This window comes from Chiroxiphia lanceolata, chromosome 6 (genome assembly GCF_009829145.1).
Source record: "Chiroxiphia lanceolata isolate bChiLan1 chromosome 6, bChiLan1.pri, whole genome shotgun sequence".
NCBI classification, from domain to species: domain Eukaryota; kingdom Metazoa; phylum Chordata; class Aves; order Passeriformes; family Pipridae; genus Chiroxiphia; species Chiroxiphia lanceolata.
Genome location: NC_045642.1, coordinates 59,451,815 through 59,470,132, shown reverse-complemented (window position 1 = coordinate 59,470,132; position 18,318 = coordinate 59,451,815). Strand labels below are relative to the sequence as shown.

General features: G+C 46.3%; 1 protein-coding gene and 1 long non-coding RNA gene across 3 annotated transcripts in view; one reads left to right on the top strand and one right to left on the bottom strand.

Moving 5' to 3' along the window:
- Positions 1-4,552, top strand: part of SLC38A6 (solute carrier family 38 member 6) — a 41,846-nt gene extending 37,294 nt beyond the window's left edge. For both annotated transcript variants that reach the window (XM_032692510.1, XM_032692512.1), the window contains exon 16: positions 234-4,552. In XM_032692510.1, the coding sequence (XP_032548401.1) occupies positions 234-314 (81 nt within the window). In that variant the 3' untranslated portion in view covers positions 315-4,552. The remainder of the gene's footprint in view (positions 1-233) is intronic.
- Positions 4,553-14,102: 9,550 nt separating this feature from the next.
- On the bottom strand, positions 14,103-17,740 carry LOC116788368. The gene is made up of 3 exons (XR_004357613.1): positions 17,642-17,740; positions 17,131-17,192; positions 14,103-14,398 (listed from the first exon to the last, which is right to left on the bottom strand). It is a non-coding gene; the product is annotated as an uncharacterized LOC116788368 (long non-coding RNA).
- Positions 17,741-18,318: the final 578 nt, after the last annotated feature.

Here is an 18,318-nt window from a genome sequence, read left to right as displayed (position 1 = left end):
GCAAACCAGACTGCTCCGGAGTTCCCACTGAAACTGTTCCAGGCTTAGTTTAGTGTCCCCCTAAGCAGATACCTTGTGTTTGAAGACTGAGGAATTTGAAATAATAAAGATTATTTTAAAAGATGCCATTTATACCTGTTCTTACAGGGGTTTGTCATCATTGATCGTAAACCTTGGACATGTAAAATGCTTCCTCCAGCAAAACATTAATTTTTGCTTCCCTTCCTTCACAGGCATGTGCCTTGGTTATTTTTGGCATTTGTGTTGGCCTTCTGAGTTTAGTTCTGATAATTTACAATTGGATTGATCAGTAGGAGCCTGTTGACACTGTCTGAACTGAGCTTCAGGAGGACAGCAAGAACCAGAGACATGGCAACACTACTGCAGTGAAGGCTGGACATCCTAAAGAAACACTGACCAAAGCTGCCTGTGGAAGAAATAATGCTCTTTTCAACTACGTTTGTGATGGTCCTGCTTTAATCTGCAATCACTCTCTTCAGTTGCTAGATAATTAATTAGTTTTTGCCGTTCTGACAGACTGTTTTTTAATGATGTAACAATGACAGGTAAAAAGGTCTCTTGAGAGTTTCTGCGGTGCAAAAATGGTTATGGGGCAGATAGTGAACAAAAGTAGAACTTTTGAAATAACTCCCCCTTTAAAGACAACGAGGTGAACAGATGTTATATCAGTCATTATGTGCATATCATGATACTTCCAGTTAGGATAGTGCACATTATCCTAAACTGTGCAAGACTTCCATTGCTTGAATAATTTCCAGTATTTCAGCCAGTTCATAGTAAGAACTTTCTGATTCCAAGTGTTTACCCTAATTTATCCTAAGATGGATCCAGAAACGAGCTACCTTAGCCCAGTTTAATGGGCACATCATGATAATATTTGTTAATTGCTTTTTGAAATACAGTTTTTGTGTGTCAGCACACTTGAATCATACTGATGCAATTGTTAAATTAGCAGGCTTTGCCCATCGAGCATAATAGCTTTTAGTAGCATTAGGAAGTACTTTCATTTTGCAGCTAGTAATAGACATTTTTCAATTAGTATCTGCTTTTGAATACTGCTCAGTGTACCTCAGTATTTCTCCCAGTAAAAGACTTTCTTCTTTTTCTCTCTTATTCCCATTTTTACAAGTGTTACAGGTTTGAACTAGAGTGTTTCCATGTTTTATGTTCTGTTGTGTGTCAGAGAAGTTTTGGGCTTGAAAGGTGAAAATCTGTCTCTGTTGAAGACAAAGGGAAATTATACATTTGTGGAACTTTACCTCAGACCTCTATAAACTTCCATGTAGTCCTTTATAATTCCTTTTTTCCCCCTAAATGCAACGTGAAGGCAATTTTCAACACCAGCTGGGCTTTGCTGAATACAGTATTGAGTGCCCCCAAAAAAGGTCCTCCTGTGGGTAGAGTGGGAGCAGTGGCTGGTATCCTGGTAAGGTTTTTAACATTTGTTTCTGTCAGGTGGCATCTCATGGCTTTAAAGTGGCCTAATTTCTTCAGAGCCTTCCTGCCCTAAGGAAGCAAAGCCTGATTAAATGTGCTTGATCCTCACCTGTCTAATAGGAAGGAACAACAAAGAGTAGAGTTGGAATCACCTTCTCTATTCCTGAGCCTGAAAACCAGGATTTCTCATGCCAACAGATCACTTGGCTTTCTTGGGATCCATAAGATACTTTTCATTTTTGATGGATGGCCTGAAAGCACCCGGGTGGTGCAGCTTGGTACTGCCTCAGGAATCCTTTTTGCTTGGAAATATCCTTCTACTTAGGGGTTTAATATAGAAACAGACATGTGTGGTGAGGCCTGGGAACTAACTCAGAAGTTTTGGTAGGTTACCAAAGAAAAGAATCCCTGGAAAATACTGCAGTTATTTTTATAATAAAGTTTCTAATAGAGGTTTTATGATTCCAGGTGAGCCATCTAGTTTGGCAGTACCAGAAACAGCATGTCCATTCTTGGCCAGGGTTTCCAACTCGTTCTATAGCACTGGCAGTGGCTTCTGTCAGCTTGTTTAACCAGCAGAAAACCAACATGACTGAGAGGTGTGACATGTTATCTGCCAAAAAAAAATTAATTTCACTTTATTGTTGCAGTTCTCCCAACTTGTTTAACTCTTGATAACCAGGTGTAGCTGCCCTCTGATAGCTGTGTCTCGTGGGCTTCATTGCACTACAGGGATTCAGACACTCAGAGAATCTCTGGCAGTACTGTAAAAAGCTAAATATGTACCTTACAAAAGTGTGCCTTCAGCAAGCAATGACAGCTGTACATCAGCGAGTGATTTGCTGTGTGACTGAACCAAAACTTCGTAGGAAAACAGAAGACCTTAAATTGATGAGAATGAACTCAGGGATTTTTGTCAGACACTAGAATTTAGGTAGTGTATTTATTAGAATTTTTATGGAAATTCTTTCTCATTTATTATCTGCTCTCATAAATACTATGGAGTGTACCTGTAGGACATCACTGCAGTCACTTTATTTTAAACTAACCAACAAGGCTTAACTCTGAATACTTAGATGATCTGTGAGGGGACAGAAGTTGATAAAGCTTTGCTAAGCTTTTGCTCTTTCCTCCTCCCCCTGAAAAAGCTGAGTTTTGCCATGCTCTGTTGCCCCCAGGCAGCTGGGTTTGTGTGCATCATCTTAAAAATGTGACTGAGAAAATACCTGAAATGCAGTGTTAATTTTACAGTGGATTCCTGTCACGCTGCAGAAATCACTACAGTATTGTTTTTAATCCCTGGGTATTATCCTAACTAGCCTGGCTATCCACTGACTGCCCTGATAGGTAGACTTTGGAATGATGAATGCCAGTGTATGAAGTTAATACTTGGTGAGGATGAATGGAAGCAATTCACAGCTCTGCTGAGCTCTATTATTACATTTTGGCTGTGGTGCAGAAGGGATAGCACAGGGGGTTACAGGATGTCTGTTACCCTTCATCTGAAAAGGAGTTAGAAATGCTGCTACTTCTAAATTTCTATAATACTTAAAATATGGAGGGAGGGAGAGGGGCAGAAGGAGAAGGAACTTCTGTTGCCAGATTTAGAAGGAGGTATGAGGGTTGTCCACAACAAAAAAGCAGAGTAAGAACACTGTTTTTATCCTTCACATCTCCCATGGCCATTCTGTGCCTTGTGTGTGTGTTTTGCTACAACTGAGTATTTGCATGAATTTTTTGAGGAAAACAGGCCTCCAGTCTGGAACTCTCTGCTCACTCAAATGCTGAGAAATATTTTCTTCTTTATTCTTGTGTCTGGATTTTTTTTCCTTCCAAATTTCCAGATTTATAAATTTCAGTGATTCTGCTTTGTTACATGTCATTGGCATTTTCTAACCTTTTCCGAAGACTGGACAGGAATGGATGAAGGGACCCGCAGCATTTCTGAGCTCCCTTGGCAAGGTTCCCTTTCCCCAGCTGAGCAGGAAGAACAATGTAAGAGATGAAAATTCATTGGTTGCCTTTGATTTATTTTCCCTGTTTCTCCTGTTTCCATCCCTTCTCCATTTGAAGGCTGCTCAGATTTCAACTGGGCTGTGGCAAGCTGGGTGTGGAGAGTGTCTTTTGTAACCAACATGGCAGGAAGGAGACTGACAAACAACAGCCCTCGAAACTGGGCTTTGCATTGTGGCAAATGCTCATCTTTTATTCCCATGTTTCTAAGCAGTTTGGATCTTAATATATTGATTTTCGTGGCAGGAGTTTGTTTGAAATTGTATAGTGAAAATTGAGACACAGTCAAACTGTCCTGTCCTCTTCTCTTTAGAGCAGGGTTAGTGACCTCTGTGGATATTTTGCCAATATGGCCCAGCTCATTTAAAATGAATTCCTGAAATTAATTTTGAGGATTATTTGTGAAGAATATAAAGCTCTTTCATTAGCATCAGCTTAAACTGATATTACTATAAAAAATAGAGATAGACATATTTATCAATGGATCACTTAAAATACTTCGAGATTAAATCAACTTGTTTCCAAATGTCCCTACTTAAGGAGATGGAAATTAATATTTCTGTAGTGGGCATCCTAATGTGCTCTTCTGATTAAAGACTGAAGTTCACATCAGTCCAGGAGCTCGAGTAACACTGGTTGTTGTAGAACTCCTTTCCCAGTTAGATTTATTTTAACACTTTACCTGAGATTGTTGGTTTACAATTGACTTTCATGTTGAAAGCAATCACTGTATTTTCTCTGCCTACAGAGAAACCTTTGGATATGTTTACTGTTACTGCCAGTGGGAGAGAATTTTCAGTATTATAAAAGTGCTGCCTAATTTCTGCAGTTTGTGGTGGTGTTTTTGGTATTTGCATTTCAGTTGTGATCATCCAGCCGCGCTTCATGTGGAAATGGAATTCTCAAAAGAAATTCACGTAATGATCTGTGTGTAAAAATTGCCCAGCTCGTGTCAAACCTCTGTGTGGTACAATAGATTTTCCTTTTTGAGTTCTCCTTGCCTCAGGTTCGCCGTGGGACAGCCAAGGCGTGTCCCCAGAAAAGCCAAACAGAAAATAAAGAACAGTACTTGTGTAACTAATGATTGGCATCTGTGCTTTGTGTGTAACGTGCCCGTTTGGTGACACAGCCAAGTGTTGTCTCCGCAGTAGTGCTGCTGCCACCCCAGCTCGGGATGTAGCATCGCTTTCACCGGGGAAGGGCATCCTTCTTAAAAATCGTTCCTGGGTGAAATGGATGCAAAAAAATAACTTGTCCAGCGAGAACCGCAGGTTTTGTCCTCCCAGGTGTTGGTTCATGGACAGCAAACCTGCCTCTTCTGATCTGCTCCCTGCTATAAACACAAGGCAGCAAAAGTGATCCCGGAGGCTGTGGCTGTGCTGTACCGGCACTGCCTCTGGGATGTGGAAGGAGGGTGACCAGCTGGTCTGGCAATGCAGAATAGGGTGAAAAATGGCTCGTGGAGACCCCTTGAGGAAGGGCATTTTTGTTCAGCAAGGTGAGAATCAAGCAGGGAGGACAGACCATTCCATTAGGGAATAGCAGCAAGAGGAATGATGGCTGGCCAGGAAGGGCTCTGAAGGATGGATGTGCTTTTTGACTGTAAACCACAGTGCTCTCCAATAGCTGTGTCCCATGAGTACAGCTCCAAGCACTTTGCAAGGTCTGAGGGAGTCCTGAATATAAGGAAACATGGAAAAAACTCCTCATTATTGTGCTGCTGGCTCAATTCCAGAGCTGTAGGACCGCTCACACACATGGAAATGAATATCAGCAGCTCTGTGTTTTACCTAATGGTGTTTGCCCCAGCTGGAACTGGCACCAAAGAGCACCAGCTAATTCTGTCCTGTGCTGCACCAGCTGCCCAGACCTAGGTTGTTGTCAAGTGTGTCCTGTCTGTGCTCAGCCTTTCTCCTGCCTGCAGCAGCACCGCTCACACGGCAGTGACGCCGACGCCAGGCAGCCCTCAGCACCTGGTTTGAATTTAAAGCTCGTTTACACATGATGTCACACTTTTATTGTCAGCCCAGAGAAGGTCAGGACAGTTCATCTTGGGAAGGTTTGCATTGTTGAGTCTTTACATTGCTGCCATTAATGCCTTCACCATCTGAGCTGCATTCCAGGTTTCAGGCATGATGTAATCGAAGGCACTGGGTATCTGCGATGGACGGGGAGGCCGGTGCGGTGTCTGATCAGCCCCGGGATGGTGAACTGCTTTTCTCGAGCCTTGAGGGTGGAAATTCTTGCTCCATGCATCATGTAGCAAATCAGGGATCTGGCCAAAGAGAGTTAATGAGCCTTGGAAGCTCAGGGCAGTTGTTCCAGTCTGTTGCCTTTCAGGAGCCCGTCTCACCGCTCCACAGACCGAAGTGAGACAGTGTTCCTGGGAGCCCCTTCTCCCCGGCCTCCCAGGTAGCTCCACTTGATAGTGGGATTTACGCTTAGGGATGGAGAGAAGATTTGGGATGTGGGCAGAACCTGTAAGGCTGGAGTCAAAGGCCATGAAAATCTCAGGCTTTATTCTCACCTCTGGTCACACTCTGCTGTTCCACCACGTTGGGCCAGAGGTGGGGCCTTAGCACAGCATTTCCCCAGCTCATGGCTGTGAATCTCCTGTAGGAAGGGTTTAAGGAGCCTGCGTGTTTTATGGCATCCTACAGATCTGGCACTGGGATGGCTCCTGGCACGTGTTCTGCTTCAGGATTTCGATGAACAACTTCCACCCTTGTTAAAGGGATAGATGAATGAACGGATGGGTTTTATTCACTTCTCAGTTCACACTCATACAATCCGCTTGTCTTTCTCCAAATATAAAAATCAGTATTTGATCCTTTGCGGTGAAGCTTTGGAAGAGCCTGAGCAGTGAGGCAGAACCAGCTGCATGTTGGTGGGTACCAGACGTGGGCACAGAGACAGCCTGGACAGAAGCTGTGCCGAGGAGGCTCCCTGCTGACTGGTGTGTTTGGCACTGGGGCAAAGTTCTGGAATAACACCGACCTGCTCCTCCTCTTGGTCTGTTTTGATTGGTGGTCTAGGAGGCTCCTCACTCCTGAGCTTTGGGTAGGGGTGCAGGGGCATTGACACTGTTGCTCACTGACCAGGTGCTGACCAAGTCCTTTAGTGCTTGAAGTTCAGAGGTGCAGGGAGCTATAGGTGAAATCACATGTGGGTGAGGGGTGCAGATGGAAGGTCTGGGCCCTCTTGATGTTGTTGACATGTTTGAGTACCGGGTCACCATGCACATTGATCTCGATGACAATACATGGTGTTTATGCCCCAAAATTGCTGCATCTGCAGAGCACTGGTCCTTTTGCCCCTCTGGAGTGTGTGCTCTTCTCAGAAGCAGTGCAGCACAGTGAGGTCCTGCTCACAGGCAATGGTTTGCCAGGCACTAGTGGTAAGGAGAGGCAGAGTGAAGAGCTGAAAGCCCTTTCCTTGCATCAGTTGATATTTATTCATTAACCCTGTCACAGGAAAGTGGGCTGCTTCAGATTTGGTGGGCACAGAGACCAGTGAAGTGCAAACACAGCCATTCCTCTGGCACTTTGGGGTTGCCAGCTGTTACCACGACACATCCCTTCCCAAGGATCAAAAAGGGCTCCAGGTGGGGATGAGCAAGAGCAGCCTCAGCTGTTACAGAACAAGGGCAACCAGATCTCATGCACAAGTGATCCCAGATGGGATTAGGGAGGAAGGGCCATGGCTTGAGGGACAGCATCCCACAACAAGGTGCGCCCTGTGAGGTCTGTGATGCTCCTTGGCAGCTGTGGGGAGACAGGAGCTGCATGGACATGGTAATTTTTAATGCTCCACATTAAAGTGTTGCAACTGGAGCCAGATCAAAATTGTAGTTGAAATGGTATGGTTTTCCTTTTGGTATTTGCTGGCACAGTTTCTGTTGCTGTTTACAAGACGTTTCTTCTGGAATCATCTGAGCAACAGGAACATTCGTCTGGTCCTTTTCCAAGGAGAGATTACTCAAATGATGGTGGAGAGACATTGTCTTGGCCTGGCTGCCAAGTGTTAGCCAAAGATATCTGCCTTTCCGTTCCTTAATCCGACAGTTCAATTTGGTGAGTCAGAAGCCAAGGAATGACATTTCCCCAGGGGGATGCAAAGCCTCAGGCTGGAACTACATGGAAACCATGGACAGATTTCCTCCCCCCCCCAGATTCTGAAAGTCAATATTCAACACTCTTCCAGCCCCTGAAGCTGTTCCACCAGGGCCAGCACTTTGTGTTTGCCACGGCTTGTCTAAACAAGGCCGTTCCCTTTGAGCGGAGGTGTCGCGGCACATTCTCCAGCATCCTGCAAAGGGGGAAACATTTGGCTTTAGCACTTCCCTGCCACCCCTCGCTCCTGCTGCAGGGGTGGAATACAAACACCGGGGCTTTAGGGGTCCCGGGAGAGGCCGAGTGAAATTCCTTGCTTTGAAATGAACATTAATGCTGAGAAATGGACTCCTTTAAAGAATGTAATGCTGGGAATAAAGAAACTCCACGTACGTTCATGTTTTGATAGCTCAGCATTATCCATTAGGCTCCAGCATCTGGGATTCAGGAGACTGTGGAAGCAATGGTGATTTTGAGGGGTTTGAGGTTTTTGAGCACGTTTTAGCCCCAGCTTTAACTCGCATGATTTGCCTCTCCTGGCTTCAAGGAGAGTTGGAACGGTCCTTTGAAGGTGTTTTCTTAAGGGACCTTTCCACTGTGAAAGGGTAGCAGAGCAGCCTTGGCAGCATAAATCTATTTGGAATTGACTTATAAAGTGCTTAATTTGCCTTCTATTAAAATTCCTTGTTGTCCCTCCAGTCCCTCCAGCTCGCTGTTAAGTGACCTCTCGGGAAGCTGAGGATTGAAGTCCCTTTCTGTGCCACAGAGGGAATGTGCTTGACTGAAAAGGTTGAAAAAAGAGAGTCCAACGGGCATTGCCTGGGAAAACACATGAGGTTTTGTCTGTGATTCGGTGAATTTAAAAGCTCTCTGTTGTCCTGTGCCAGCCCAGGGGCTTTGAGTGATGATAAGGGGCACAAGCAGGTGACATGGGCACCTGAGGGTCAGTCTCCTTTTCTGGTGGTGTCCTGTGGCCCAGAAAGTGTTTAGGAGCCCAAATGCCAGAGCTTTTCAATGATGCCAGAGTCTTCAGGATCCAGCCCCTAAAGAGGACCTCCTTCTGCCCGGGCTGGGCTCTGACACAACCAGGCTGGTTCTGGAGCAGCCACAGAACTGTTGTAGGTTGCTCCAGCAGCAGAGGAACCACGGCACAGAAATTCCCCAGCCCTTCTGCCCCCCAGGGAAGGAGGAAGGTGGAGAGGAGGAAGGAGCAAGGTGAGGAAGGATTTGTTGGGTTGTCTCTTGAAATTGTGGTGTTTTGCTGACATGACAGTCCATTTAAAAGCATGTGGCACCATCCCTGCTGTGCAGGGGGGTCTGTGGGGTTGGAAGGGGGACACAGCCCCTCTGCTCTGTCACCCTCTGTGTCTCACTGCCTGTGCCTCCCTGTGACGGTTGCCTGGCTTGCCCTCACCCTCCACGATGGTCCCATTGTGGTGACCCATCTTGGAGCCTTATCCTCCTCCCTCAAGGAAACCAGAGGAGAGCCTGAGGTCAAAGCCTGTCACCCAGCCCCTTCTGAGCTGGACATAAACACGCTTGCTTGCCTCCAAGGGTCCAAAAAAGCCACAGAGGGTGGCTCAGTGGGTGGGGGATGTTCCCAGTGCCAGCCTGGGACCTCCCAGGCCGCACCACTGAAATGACCCCACCAGCATTAATGCTGGGATTATTTAACCACTGTCACTTCTCAGCCCTCTGTGATGGGCAGGTTGTATGGGCAGAGCAGCCACAGGGCTTTGTGATGCATCCCAGCAGCTCCAGCTGGTTTGGTCTCTTCTGAGCTTCACCAAGACAAAAAAACTTCAGTGGGAGCTGCCTCCCATCCAGCCTTGGTGCAGGGACATGTGTGGAGCTCAGAGATGGCTTTCCAGGCAGGAGATCCTGGAACAAAGCAAACCTTACTTCCAACTTTCTTTACCATGTGGTTAAGCTTTGCTCCTGCCAGTAGTGATAAGCAAAACTGAGCTTCACCTGAGGCCATTGCAGCAAGTTTTTTGACCTGTCCCACCCAGGCTGGTCTGGTTAAAGGCTCATCTTTTCTGGTTTAATTGACACCACACAAGCAACCAGTTTGCCAGAAGGATTTTTAAAACATGCTTGGAAAGCAGCAAGTGTCATTGTCTGGAGCTGCTGAGCAAGCAGAGTTTAACAGGGTGGCACAACTGTTTTTCTTTCTATTCTCAGCAAAAAAAAAGGTGGAATCACAAGGAGCGGAGAGAGCCATTTGCTGAACCTGCATGTCTATTTTTACTCCCCTGCTCCATAATGTTCCTAGAATAATTTCTTTTTAGTGCACAGCAGGGTAGGAAAAAACTCGTGCTGATGGCATCTCTGGTATCCCCATTGTGCTGGGAGGAAAGAGGCAGCTGCTTTGCTGACCTGTCACTTCCATGAACCCGCATTCCAGGTACAGAGGCCATTTGCTCATCGGGGTTTGTTTGACGAAATGGCCACTGGGTTTTATATATAGGTCCTGCCCGGCCTGCCAAGTTCTCTCAAATTCTTGTAGGTTGAATGAAGTTGGAGGGGGTGGGAGAGCATTAGCTTGAAAAAATAGAGCTGCTAATCTGCCGGTGCCTCTGGGAGAGCCTGCGGGATGCCCTGTCACCCCCGGGACTTGGAGCATCCGTGGGCATCCCGCTGGGAGAGGGAAGCAGGTGGTGCTCCCACACGGCCTGGCACTGTGGGCTGCTCCACAAGGGCTGTGGCCACTGCCGGGGTGCCACAGGATTGAGTGATGGGGGAAGCTTGGGAGGAATATTTATAGCTTGTCTCAGTGCTGGTGATCGCCATCCCAGGGGTGTGAAGGGCACAAGTGTTCAGGGCAGCTCCCCAAGGACAGAATGATGTAGGGTTTGGGAACACAGATGTCCTGACAGTGAGGGCAAGGGTTCTGCAGTGTGGTCTCTTACCAGGAAGAGCCCCCCCCAAGCCCTTCTGTCAATGGGTTTAGAGGAGAGCAGGAGAGAATACCTGGGGTTGGGGGGCAGCTCATCCCAACAGGGTCTGGATTTGATGTTAGTTCCTGTGCCTGCCTTGTCTCAATAATTATTTTTTTCTTTCTGAAAACATTTAGGGTATTTGTCACCTTTCCTTGAACAGAACAGACTGTCTCCTTCAGAATTCAAGTATCTGCTTGACACTGATGTGGTTTTGGTTGTTATTTTTTTATTGGTCTGTGCCAAAATCTGACTCTGGAGTCCCAGGGTAAGCAGCAAAACTGTGCCATGTTGCCAGTTTTGACCACTGCAGTATGAACTAAAGAATTAGCAATGCCTGATCATCATATAAAGGCTGTAGGGCTCTGAGGCCATGCTAGCTGCCACAATTTAGTCTTTTAAAAGAAAAAATCCTTTTACTTCTTGTGATTGTAAAACATGTCTGGGACACACAAGAGCACAGCCAAGGCATGCTCAATACATTGCTGTGAAAAATCTCATGGTGCTCAACGCCAGCTCAGGAGCAGAGCTTGGGGCTGGATCAAGGTCTTGGATACTTGGATTTGGTGAGGTCTTTCAACTCCTTTTACAAATGAGCTTTTGAACAATGAGCCAGTGAGAAGAGAAGCAGGTGGCCTCAGCCGACTGTGCAGAGCGGGGAATTACAGCAGGTCCTTCCATAAGGAAGGGAATGAGCTCCTGGGCAGGGCTAAACACAACGTCCTGCTGCTTGTAGGGAGCTCTGTGTGTGTGTGTGTGTGTGTGTGTGTGTGTGTGTGTGTGTGTGTCTCCTCCAACAAAGGAAAGATACCAAGGCTGCTTCCCCATGGTGATGCCAAGGGATTTGGGAGGGTTGGTTTTGGGTTTAGGGTAGATGAACAGCAGATGACTTTCCAGAGGCTGGTCCCACAGCACATGTGCCCTCAGCAGCCACCACCTGCCAGCCGGGAGCTTTCATTCCTCGAGCTTGACTTTGTTTGCTGCACAGGGATTATTTGACTCTCCAGTGATACATGCCTCATTTGCTTTGTTTTTTGGCCAGCTCTGCTGGCAACTCTTGTTTCCTCCCAAGGGTATTGGTACAGGAGACGTTTCGCTGACAAAACCCCTGTCAGTCCCTGTGCACGGACATGGGCCAGGCACCTGTCTCCCCCAAGATTTCCCATGGGCACACATGCCCAGGAGCTGTGGCTTTGTTCCTCAGGGAAGCCTGGCTTTGATTTCAGCTCAGATTCCTCCCTTCCTTTTCCTCAGGCTGCCAGGCCCAGCACCAAGGCCGGCCAGGTTTGGAAGGCCTGGACAAATACGTCTGAGCTGTCAAAATCCACACCAAGCGATGAGTCCTGTTGCCTTTGCTGCTTTCTGCAGTGAAATTTGTTGATATTTGTATGCACCAAAGGGACATTTCAGTGTTCTCCTGTGATGGAGACGTAGCACCTGATGAAGTGGGCACACAGTTCTCCTGAGTTTGGCCGTGGTCAGTCTCTATCCCCAAAGAGGTGGGTTGCCACACTGTGGACGTACCTTGCTCTTCTCCAAGCTGCTGGTAGCCCAGCCTTTCCATAAACTCTGATATTGTTGAAAATGTGGGTAAAATATTATTTTTTTCTCTCTCTCTTTTTTTCTTTTTTTTTTTTAAGCCTCATTAATTAGTCACCTTCCTGCAGTGTTTATTTCACTGTGCAGTTTTCCTGTTGATCCAAGCTCATCAATAAGAGACTTTGGTGATATCAGTTTGGTGGTGGGGAGAGTCCTCTGCCATTTTGCTTGCACCCAAGAATTCAGGGAAATGTTACCCAGAGCTTTCTGAAAGGTTTGGCTTCTTGCCAAGGCTTGCATCAAAACTTTTCACACCCAGAAGCAAAAATTTCTCAAATATCCCAGGGAACTGAAATCCATGGGAGATGATTGGAAGTTTATCTTGGACCAGTACATTATCAGTCAGATATTGCTGCTCCTGCAATGCCAAGGGTAGCTGGTACTGTTGCTGGGACAGTAAGATCAGGGTGTCCTTGATATGCTTTGCTCAAAATTCCTTAGATGTCTGCACTGGTGTCTGTGTCATAAATTATTTTGAGGGATTCCCAGTAAATTTCATGAAAGTTGCCACTTCATTAGTTAAAATACAGCTAAGTAATAAGCTTTCATAAGGTTACCTCAGGTAAAACCACTGCTGCAGTTTGCCTTTCTAAGCCAATGTATCTGCAAGAAACACCCGGGGTTGCATTTCACTTTTAATGGATTTTTTTCTATCAGCCAGTATTGTGAGGCCAAAAGCACCAACTGTGTCTGCTCACAGCACTAGTGAGTCTTGCTGGGAAATGGGATTTCAAGGATGACTTTGAGGCACATTTCAGCCTTTAGTAGCTGTAACTAAGGTTGTTCTCTGACCATTCTATCCTGATGTGGCTCATGCAGAGCACAGCTCATATCTTGGAATTGTTTGGGTTGGAAGGGGCATTAAAGATCACCTTGTTCCAACCCCCTGCCATGGGCAGGGACACCTTCCACTAGACCAGTTTGCTCAGAGCCCCATCCAACCTGGCCTGGAACTCTCACAGACATGGGGCATCCACAGCTTCTCTGAGCAACCTGTGCCAGTGTCTCACAGGGAAGAGTTCCTTCCCAATATTCTAAATCTCACCTCTTTTATTTTAAAACCATTCCCCCTTGTCCTATCACTATCTGCCCATGTAAAAAGTTGCTCTCCTGTATCATCTCAGCTCGACCAATTCTGCCTCTTGGCCTCCCGTGGGAGGTTGGGCACCAAAACCCTTGGGAACCCCCACACCTACATCCCTTTGTACATCCAAGATGGAGTATGGCTGTGCCTGTGCAATTCCAATGATAGCACAGGAGCGAGAGTAGGTCTCCCTCTCACAAGGTCCCTTTGCTGGAAGGAGAGTATGCTCTTGAGTAGTAGCAAGCTTCAGAGCACTGGGAAGAGATCACCCCCTTTCAAGGTCCTCCTGCATGGAGGATGGGGAACATTTGCCACTCAGAAGTACTGCAAATGCTGCTGAATGCTGCCAGCACTTTGGTGGGGTGGTTCTGTCGCAGCTTCAACAGAGCCATCAGCTTTGGCTGAAAAGTGCAAGTCTGTGTCTCCTGGTTCAAACATCACTCCCTGAACTGTCCACCCAGAAAAAATCTGGTTTGTTCCTCAGTGCTCTTGCTTTGCCCAGCTGTGAGCAGCAGCACATCCCACATACGCTGCTGGGGCAAGAAGGCTGAGGTTTGCATTTATTCCAGATCAGGCATATTTACCCTGTAACCTCTACGGGGAAATAGTTCCTCTGGAATCACCGAATCTGCTAATACATGAGGCCTTTGTACATAGGTGGTGTGGTGAGGTTAGTGCCCTGTGACTGGCTTGTTCAGCGCAATAAAAATATATTGGGTTCTTAAGATGTTGACCAATGGGTTTGGGAAAGAGATGATTGATTCCCACAGCTGAGAAACAGGGATTGTAATATGTTTTGCCAGAGGAGACCGGTTTGACGGATGAGTTCATTTAAGGATTATGCTATAGATAGAGCTGTTGACAGAATGAATTTGTTTTTATTTTTCATCAGTAGGTATAACACAAAGCAGAACTAATCGAAAGTACTTTCCTTGTGGCATCTGGTTGTGTTTCTTGCTTTAAGTCTTTCACACGCTGTAAAATTACACCAAGGGCTTTTCTTCGCTTCCATTTGGTCTCCAAGTTTTCCATCACCGCGTTGCGCGTGGGTTCCCGGTGTGTCAGACGCGTTAGGAAGTTGCAGACTACACAAGAAATGGAGCTGGGCCATTGTTCCTTCTTGTTGCACCAATGTTCTGGTATGCATCACAGATCCATGCTGGGGTGTCCTCACCTCGGGGCTGGTGGCAAAGCTGAAACATGAATGACCTTACAGAGATCTTTGATGGCGTTTAAAACCGTGACCTGCGCTAAATATCATCCCTGTGTGGAGTGATCTCGTTCTGTGTAAGGCCCAGGCCTGGAAGGTGATTATGTTTACCCAAGGAGGTGTTCTGAGGTTGAAGGAAGGTGTTGAGTAAAGTTCTGGAAACAGCTTTTCCAAGCAGCCAAAGTGAATAAATCCCAGAGTTTCTTCAGGGATTTGGCTTGCTGTGTTCATTGCTCTCCTGGTCGGACTGCTATCGCCTGCTGGCTCGGGCTGGGTGATGGAAGCAGGAGCTCAGCTCCCCAAGCACTTCCCTCTGCTGTTTGTGGGATCTCTGTGCTGAGATCATGCAGACTGTCAGGGTGAAAGACTGAGCTCTGTGGTTCAAACTCGTCCTACAGATTTGATCTGTGGGTTTTGGCTTGGGGTGTTTTTTTCTCTCTTTCTTTTCCAGTTGTGGTCAAATAAGAGTTTTCCAGAACTGTCTCACACAGGGCCAAAGAACAGGAATGCAGCGAGCACAGCCAAATCGTCGGACTCACAATCTCAAGGGAGAAAATACCCCCAGGTCGCTGCCACCAAGTCCAATACCTGAGCAGAAGAGCCCATGTGATTTCAGGATTACATTGCAGGCTGAATTCTAGCCTCCACTTGGCCTCAGACCTGAACTTTAAGCACCAGCCAAAACATAATCCGAATTTGAGGACTGGCTATTGGTCTGTCTCCTCTCCTGCTCCTCACATGTGCAGTCATTCAACAGAAGCTGAAATGTGTTTTCCCTGCCAGGGGCCGTTGGTTTCCAAACAACTACATCAGCGTGGTGAGTGATGGAGTTTCCATCAACTGCTGTAGGCCAAATGCAGTCATCTGAATTCAGGTCTTGGCAGGTATAGAACTTGGAGTTGTCAATGATTTTCATATGAAATGGTACCTAATTACGATTTCTCATCCTGTGCTTTAGTTCCGTGAAAGCTCTTGGAACTGCAGATGAATGGGAGCTTTTTGTCTCTTAGTGAGTGATATTTTCTGTTCTTTAATTGACCTTTGAAATAATTTAGTCTGGGCTTGGATCTGGGTTAAATATAGCTGGTTATTTTCACTCTGAGTATGTAATACATGAAAGAACCTAGGTATCCTTTGAATGTGTTTTGACAAGTGCCCTGTCTGTGTTCAGGTATGTATTTATAAATATTTGTGCTGTGTGTATTAAAATGACACTTCCAAAAGCAAGTACTTTCTCTCCTGTAGCAAAATATTTGTCCAAAGTGTAGTGTTAGGTTTCCAAAAAATGGGCAGTTCAAAGAGAGTAAGACACTTGGAAAGAAGGGAGCAAGGAGGGGATGTGGGCTGAGCCATCAGTACTTATGAAGTGAACGAGGAGCCATTATCCACTTTATCCCATAAAACCAGGACTAGATGGTGCCTAAAGCACTTGCCAGACAGCAAGGTTAAAGGAAGCAAAAGGAACTATCATAAAATCAGAGAATATCCTGAGTTGGAAGGGACCCACAAGGATAATCAAGTCCAACTCCTGGCTCTGCACAGCACCATTCCCAAGAATCCCATCATGTGCCTGAGAGCGTTGTCCAAACACTTCTTCAACTCTGGCAGCCTTGGTGCTGTGACCACTTCCCTGAGGAGTCTGTTCCAGTGCCCAACCACCCTCTGGGTGAAGAACCTTTTCCTAAAATCCAACCTAAACAGCCCCTCACACGATTTCAGGCCATTCCCTCAGGTCCTGACACTGGTTACCAAGGAGAAGAGATCAGTGTCTGCCCCTCCACTCTCTCTTCTACCAGACTTCATGGCACTGCAGAACACCTTGCTAGTGGTGTTGTGGGGGCTAAAGCTTTCCAAGGATAGGATTAACCAAACTGATGGAAAACAGCACAAACAGTGCCTGTTCACTGCAGAAGCCATATGAATACAGCATCTGTCTTCTGAAGACTCTAAACTACTGTGGGCTGGAAGCTGGCTGGGTGTGGGACAACTGCTTTTCCCTTTCTGACACTTGTTTCCAAAGCATTTATTACTGACTACTGTAAGAGGTGAGATGTTGAGCTCCTGTTCTTATTAAAGATGATAATTCTTATCTTCCTAATTTATATGACAAACCCATGAAATCTAAGGAGCTACTGCCTGCAAAACAGAAGCAAGATCCCAATAGCTTTTTGCCTCCAATCACTTGCCTAAGGTGGATTTCAGAAGAGGAACAACTAAAAAAAAAAAAAAAAAAGAATAAATTCAAAGTATTTGTCAGCATTTCCTCTGTGTTTTCTACATACAAAATCCCTCTCCCTTGATTTTCTCTTCTCTTTTCATCTTCATAGCAGAGACACCCTATCTGAGCTGTGATCCCCCCTTCTCTCCATACTCCAAAGATAGGAAATATTTAACTGATTTCTTTTTCCCCACTTTTTTCATCACTTCTCATCTCATGTTTGATGCAGGAACAAGGTCCCACCTTTGCTTGTTTGAGGGTAATGTCCAAAGCCGCAGCCTCCCTGAGGAACTGGCTCTGGTTCATCATTACCCTGCTGTTTATGTAGCCATTTACACCCAGGTTCCTCTCATTTGCAATGTGTAGGTGTCTAAGAAAGGTGTAAATGAGTGTCTGCAGTAGACCAGCATCATGTCTGCTCTGCTTCCTACTGCCAGTTCTTCTTCAGAATGAAAGACCTGTCAGGCACTGCTCCAGGGGACATCAACTGCTCTTACCTTTTCCCTTTCCATCGGGGTGGGACAGTGCAAAAAGATCAACCCAAGTCCACAAAGTGTGGCTGCAGCAGTGGGAGTGAAGATGGGAGCATCACATGCATTTTTGGGATGGAAAAGGTAAAAATGGCCCATTCTCAGAGAGTATCACAGAACCACAGAGTATGCTGAGTTGGAAGGGACCCATAAGGATCACTGAGTCCAACCAAAACAACCTCTGGCCCTCTCTCCTGACAGCCTGTGATCTGAGTCATCAAATTCCCTTCTCCTGTAACTGCTGCTGCCACTTTTCAGGGAGTGGAAAGCCCCGTTAGCTCAGATCTACCAGTGCCACTTGGCAGCTGTGGTGATTTACAGCAGAAAAGATTCATCGTCTGCAACCTGTCAGGGCAGGATCTCCAACTTCATTTGAAACACTCCTGCTCTTTCAGATGATTTACTGCCCAAGCACAACGTGGTCATTTTATCTCTCTTCTCCTCCCCCTGTGCCCACGACAGACTGGATCCCACTCACAATCCCCTTCCAGAGCTTTGGTGCCGAGTGAGTGGGATAAAAACCGCTCCATTTTCCGTGGGCCCTCCTGGGCAGTTCTGCTGGAAGACGACTGCGTAGCCAATTGCCGTGTTCATTTTGCTGGCACCTCCAGCATTTTATGCGGTGTCTGAATCCCAACAGGCACCTCACGCCCGCTAATGGCTTCACAGGCCAGCCAATCAACTGGTTATTTACGGCAGGCACGTCTCAAAACCGTCGGGTCAAGTTTTCCTACCCTGACGTATTTTTTTTCAGGGGAACACATAAATCCTCTCCTGCCATTTGCAGCTTAAACCCTCCTGAGTGTGAAGCCAGTGGGTTAAAGTTTCCAGCAATAGTATCAAACTGTATTTTAAAGGGTTGTTCTCCTGACTCTTTAGGGGCTTGGGCACCTCGTCTGAGTCATGAATCAGTTCACACTGCATGATTTATAGGCATTAAGCTCTCTCTTTGGTGTCCTTTAGCTCCGGAGTTGGAAGTCATAACCAAGGAAATTGAGACCTTTGCATTGTTCCAGTGTTTTTGTGTTTAAGGTGCTCCCCTGAAAAGACTCGGTGACATCTTCATTAGGTGCTCTGAAGTGAGATACTAGAAGGAGTACAGAATTCCTGCATTTGCAGAGTCTGATCCTGCTGCTCCAAAATTCGTAAGCTCAC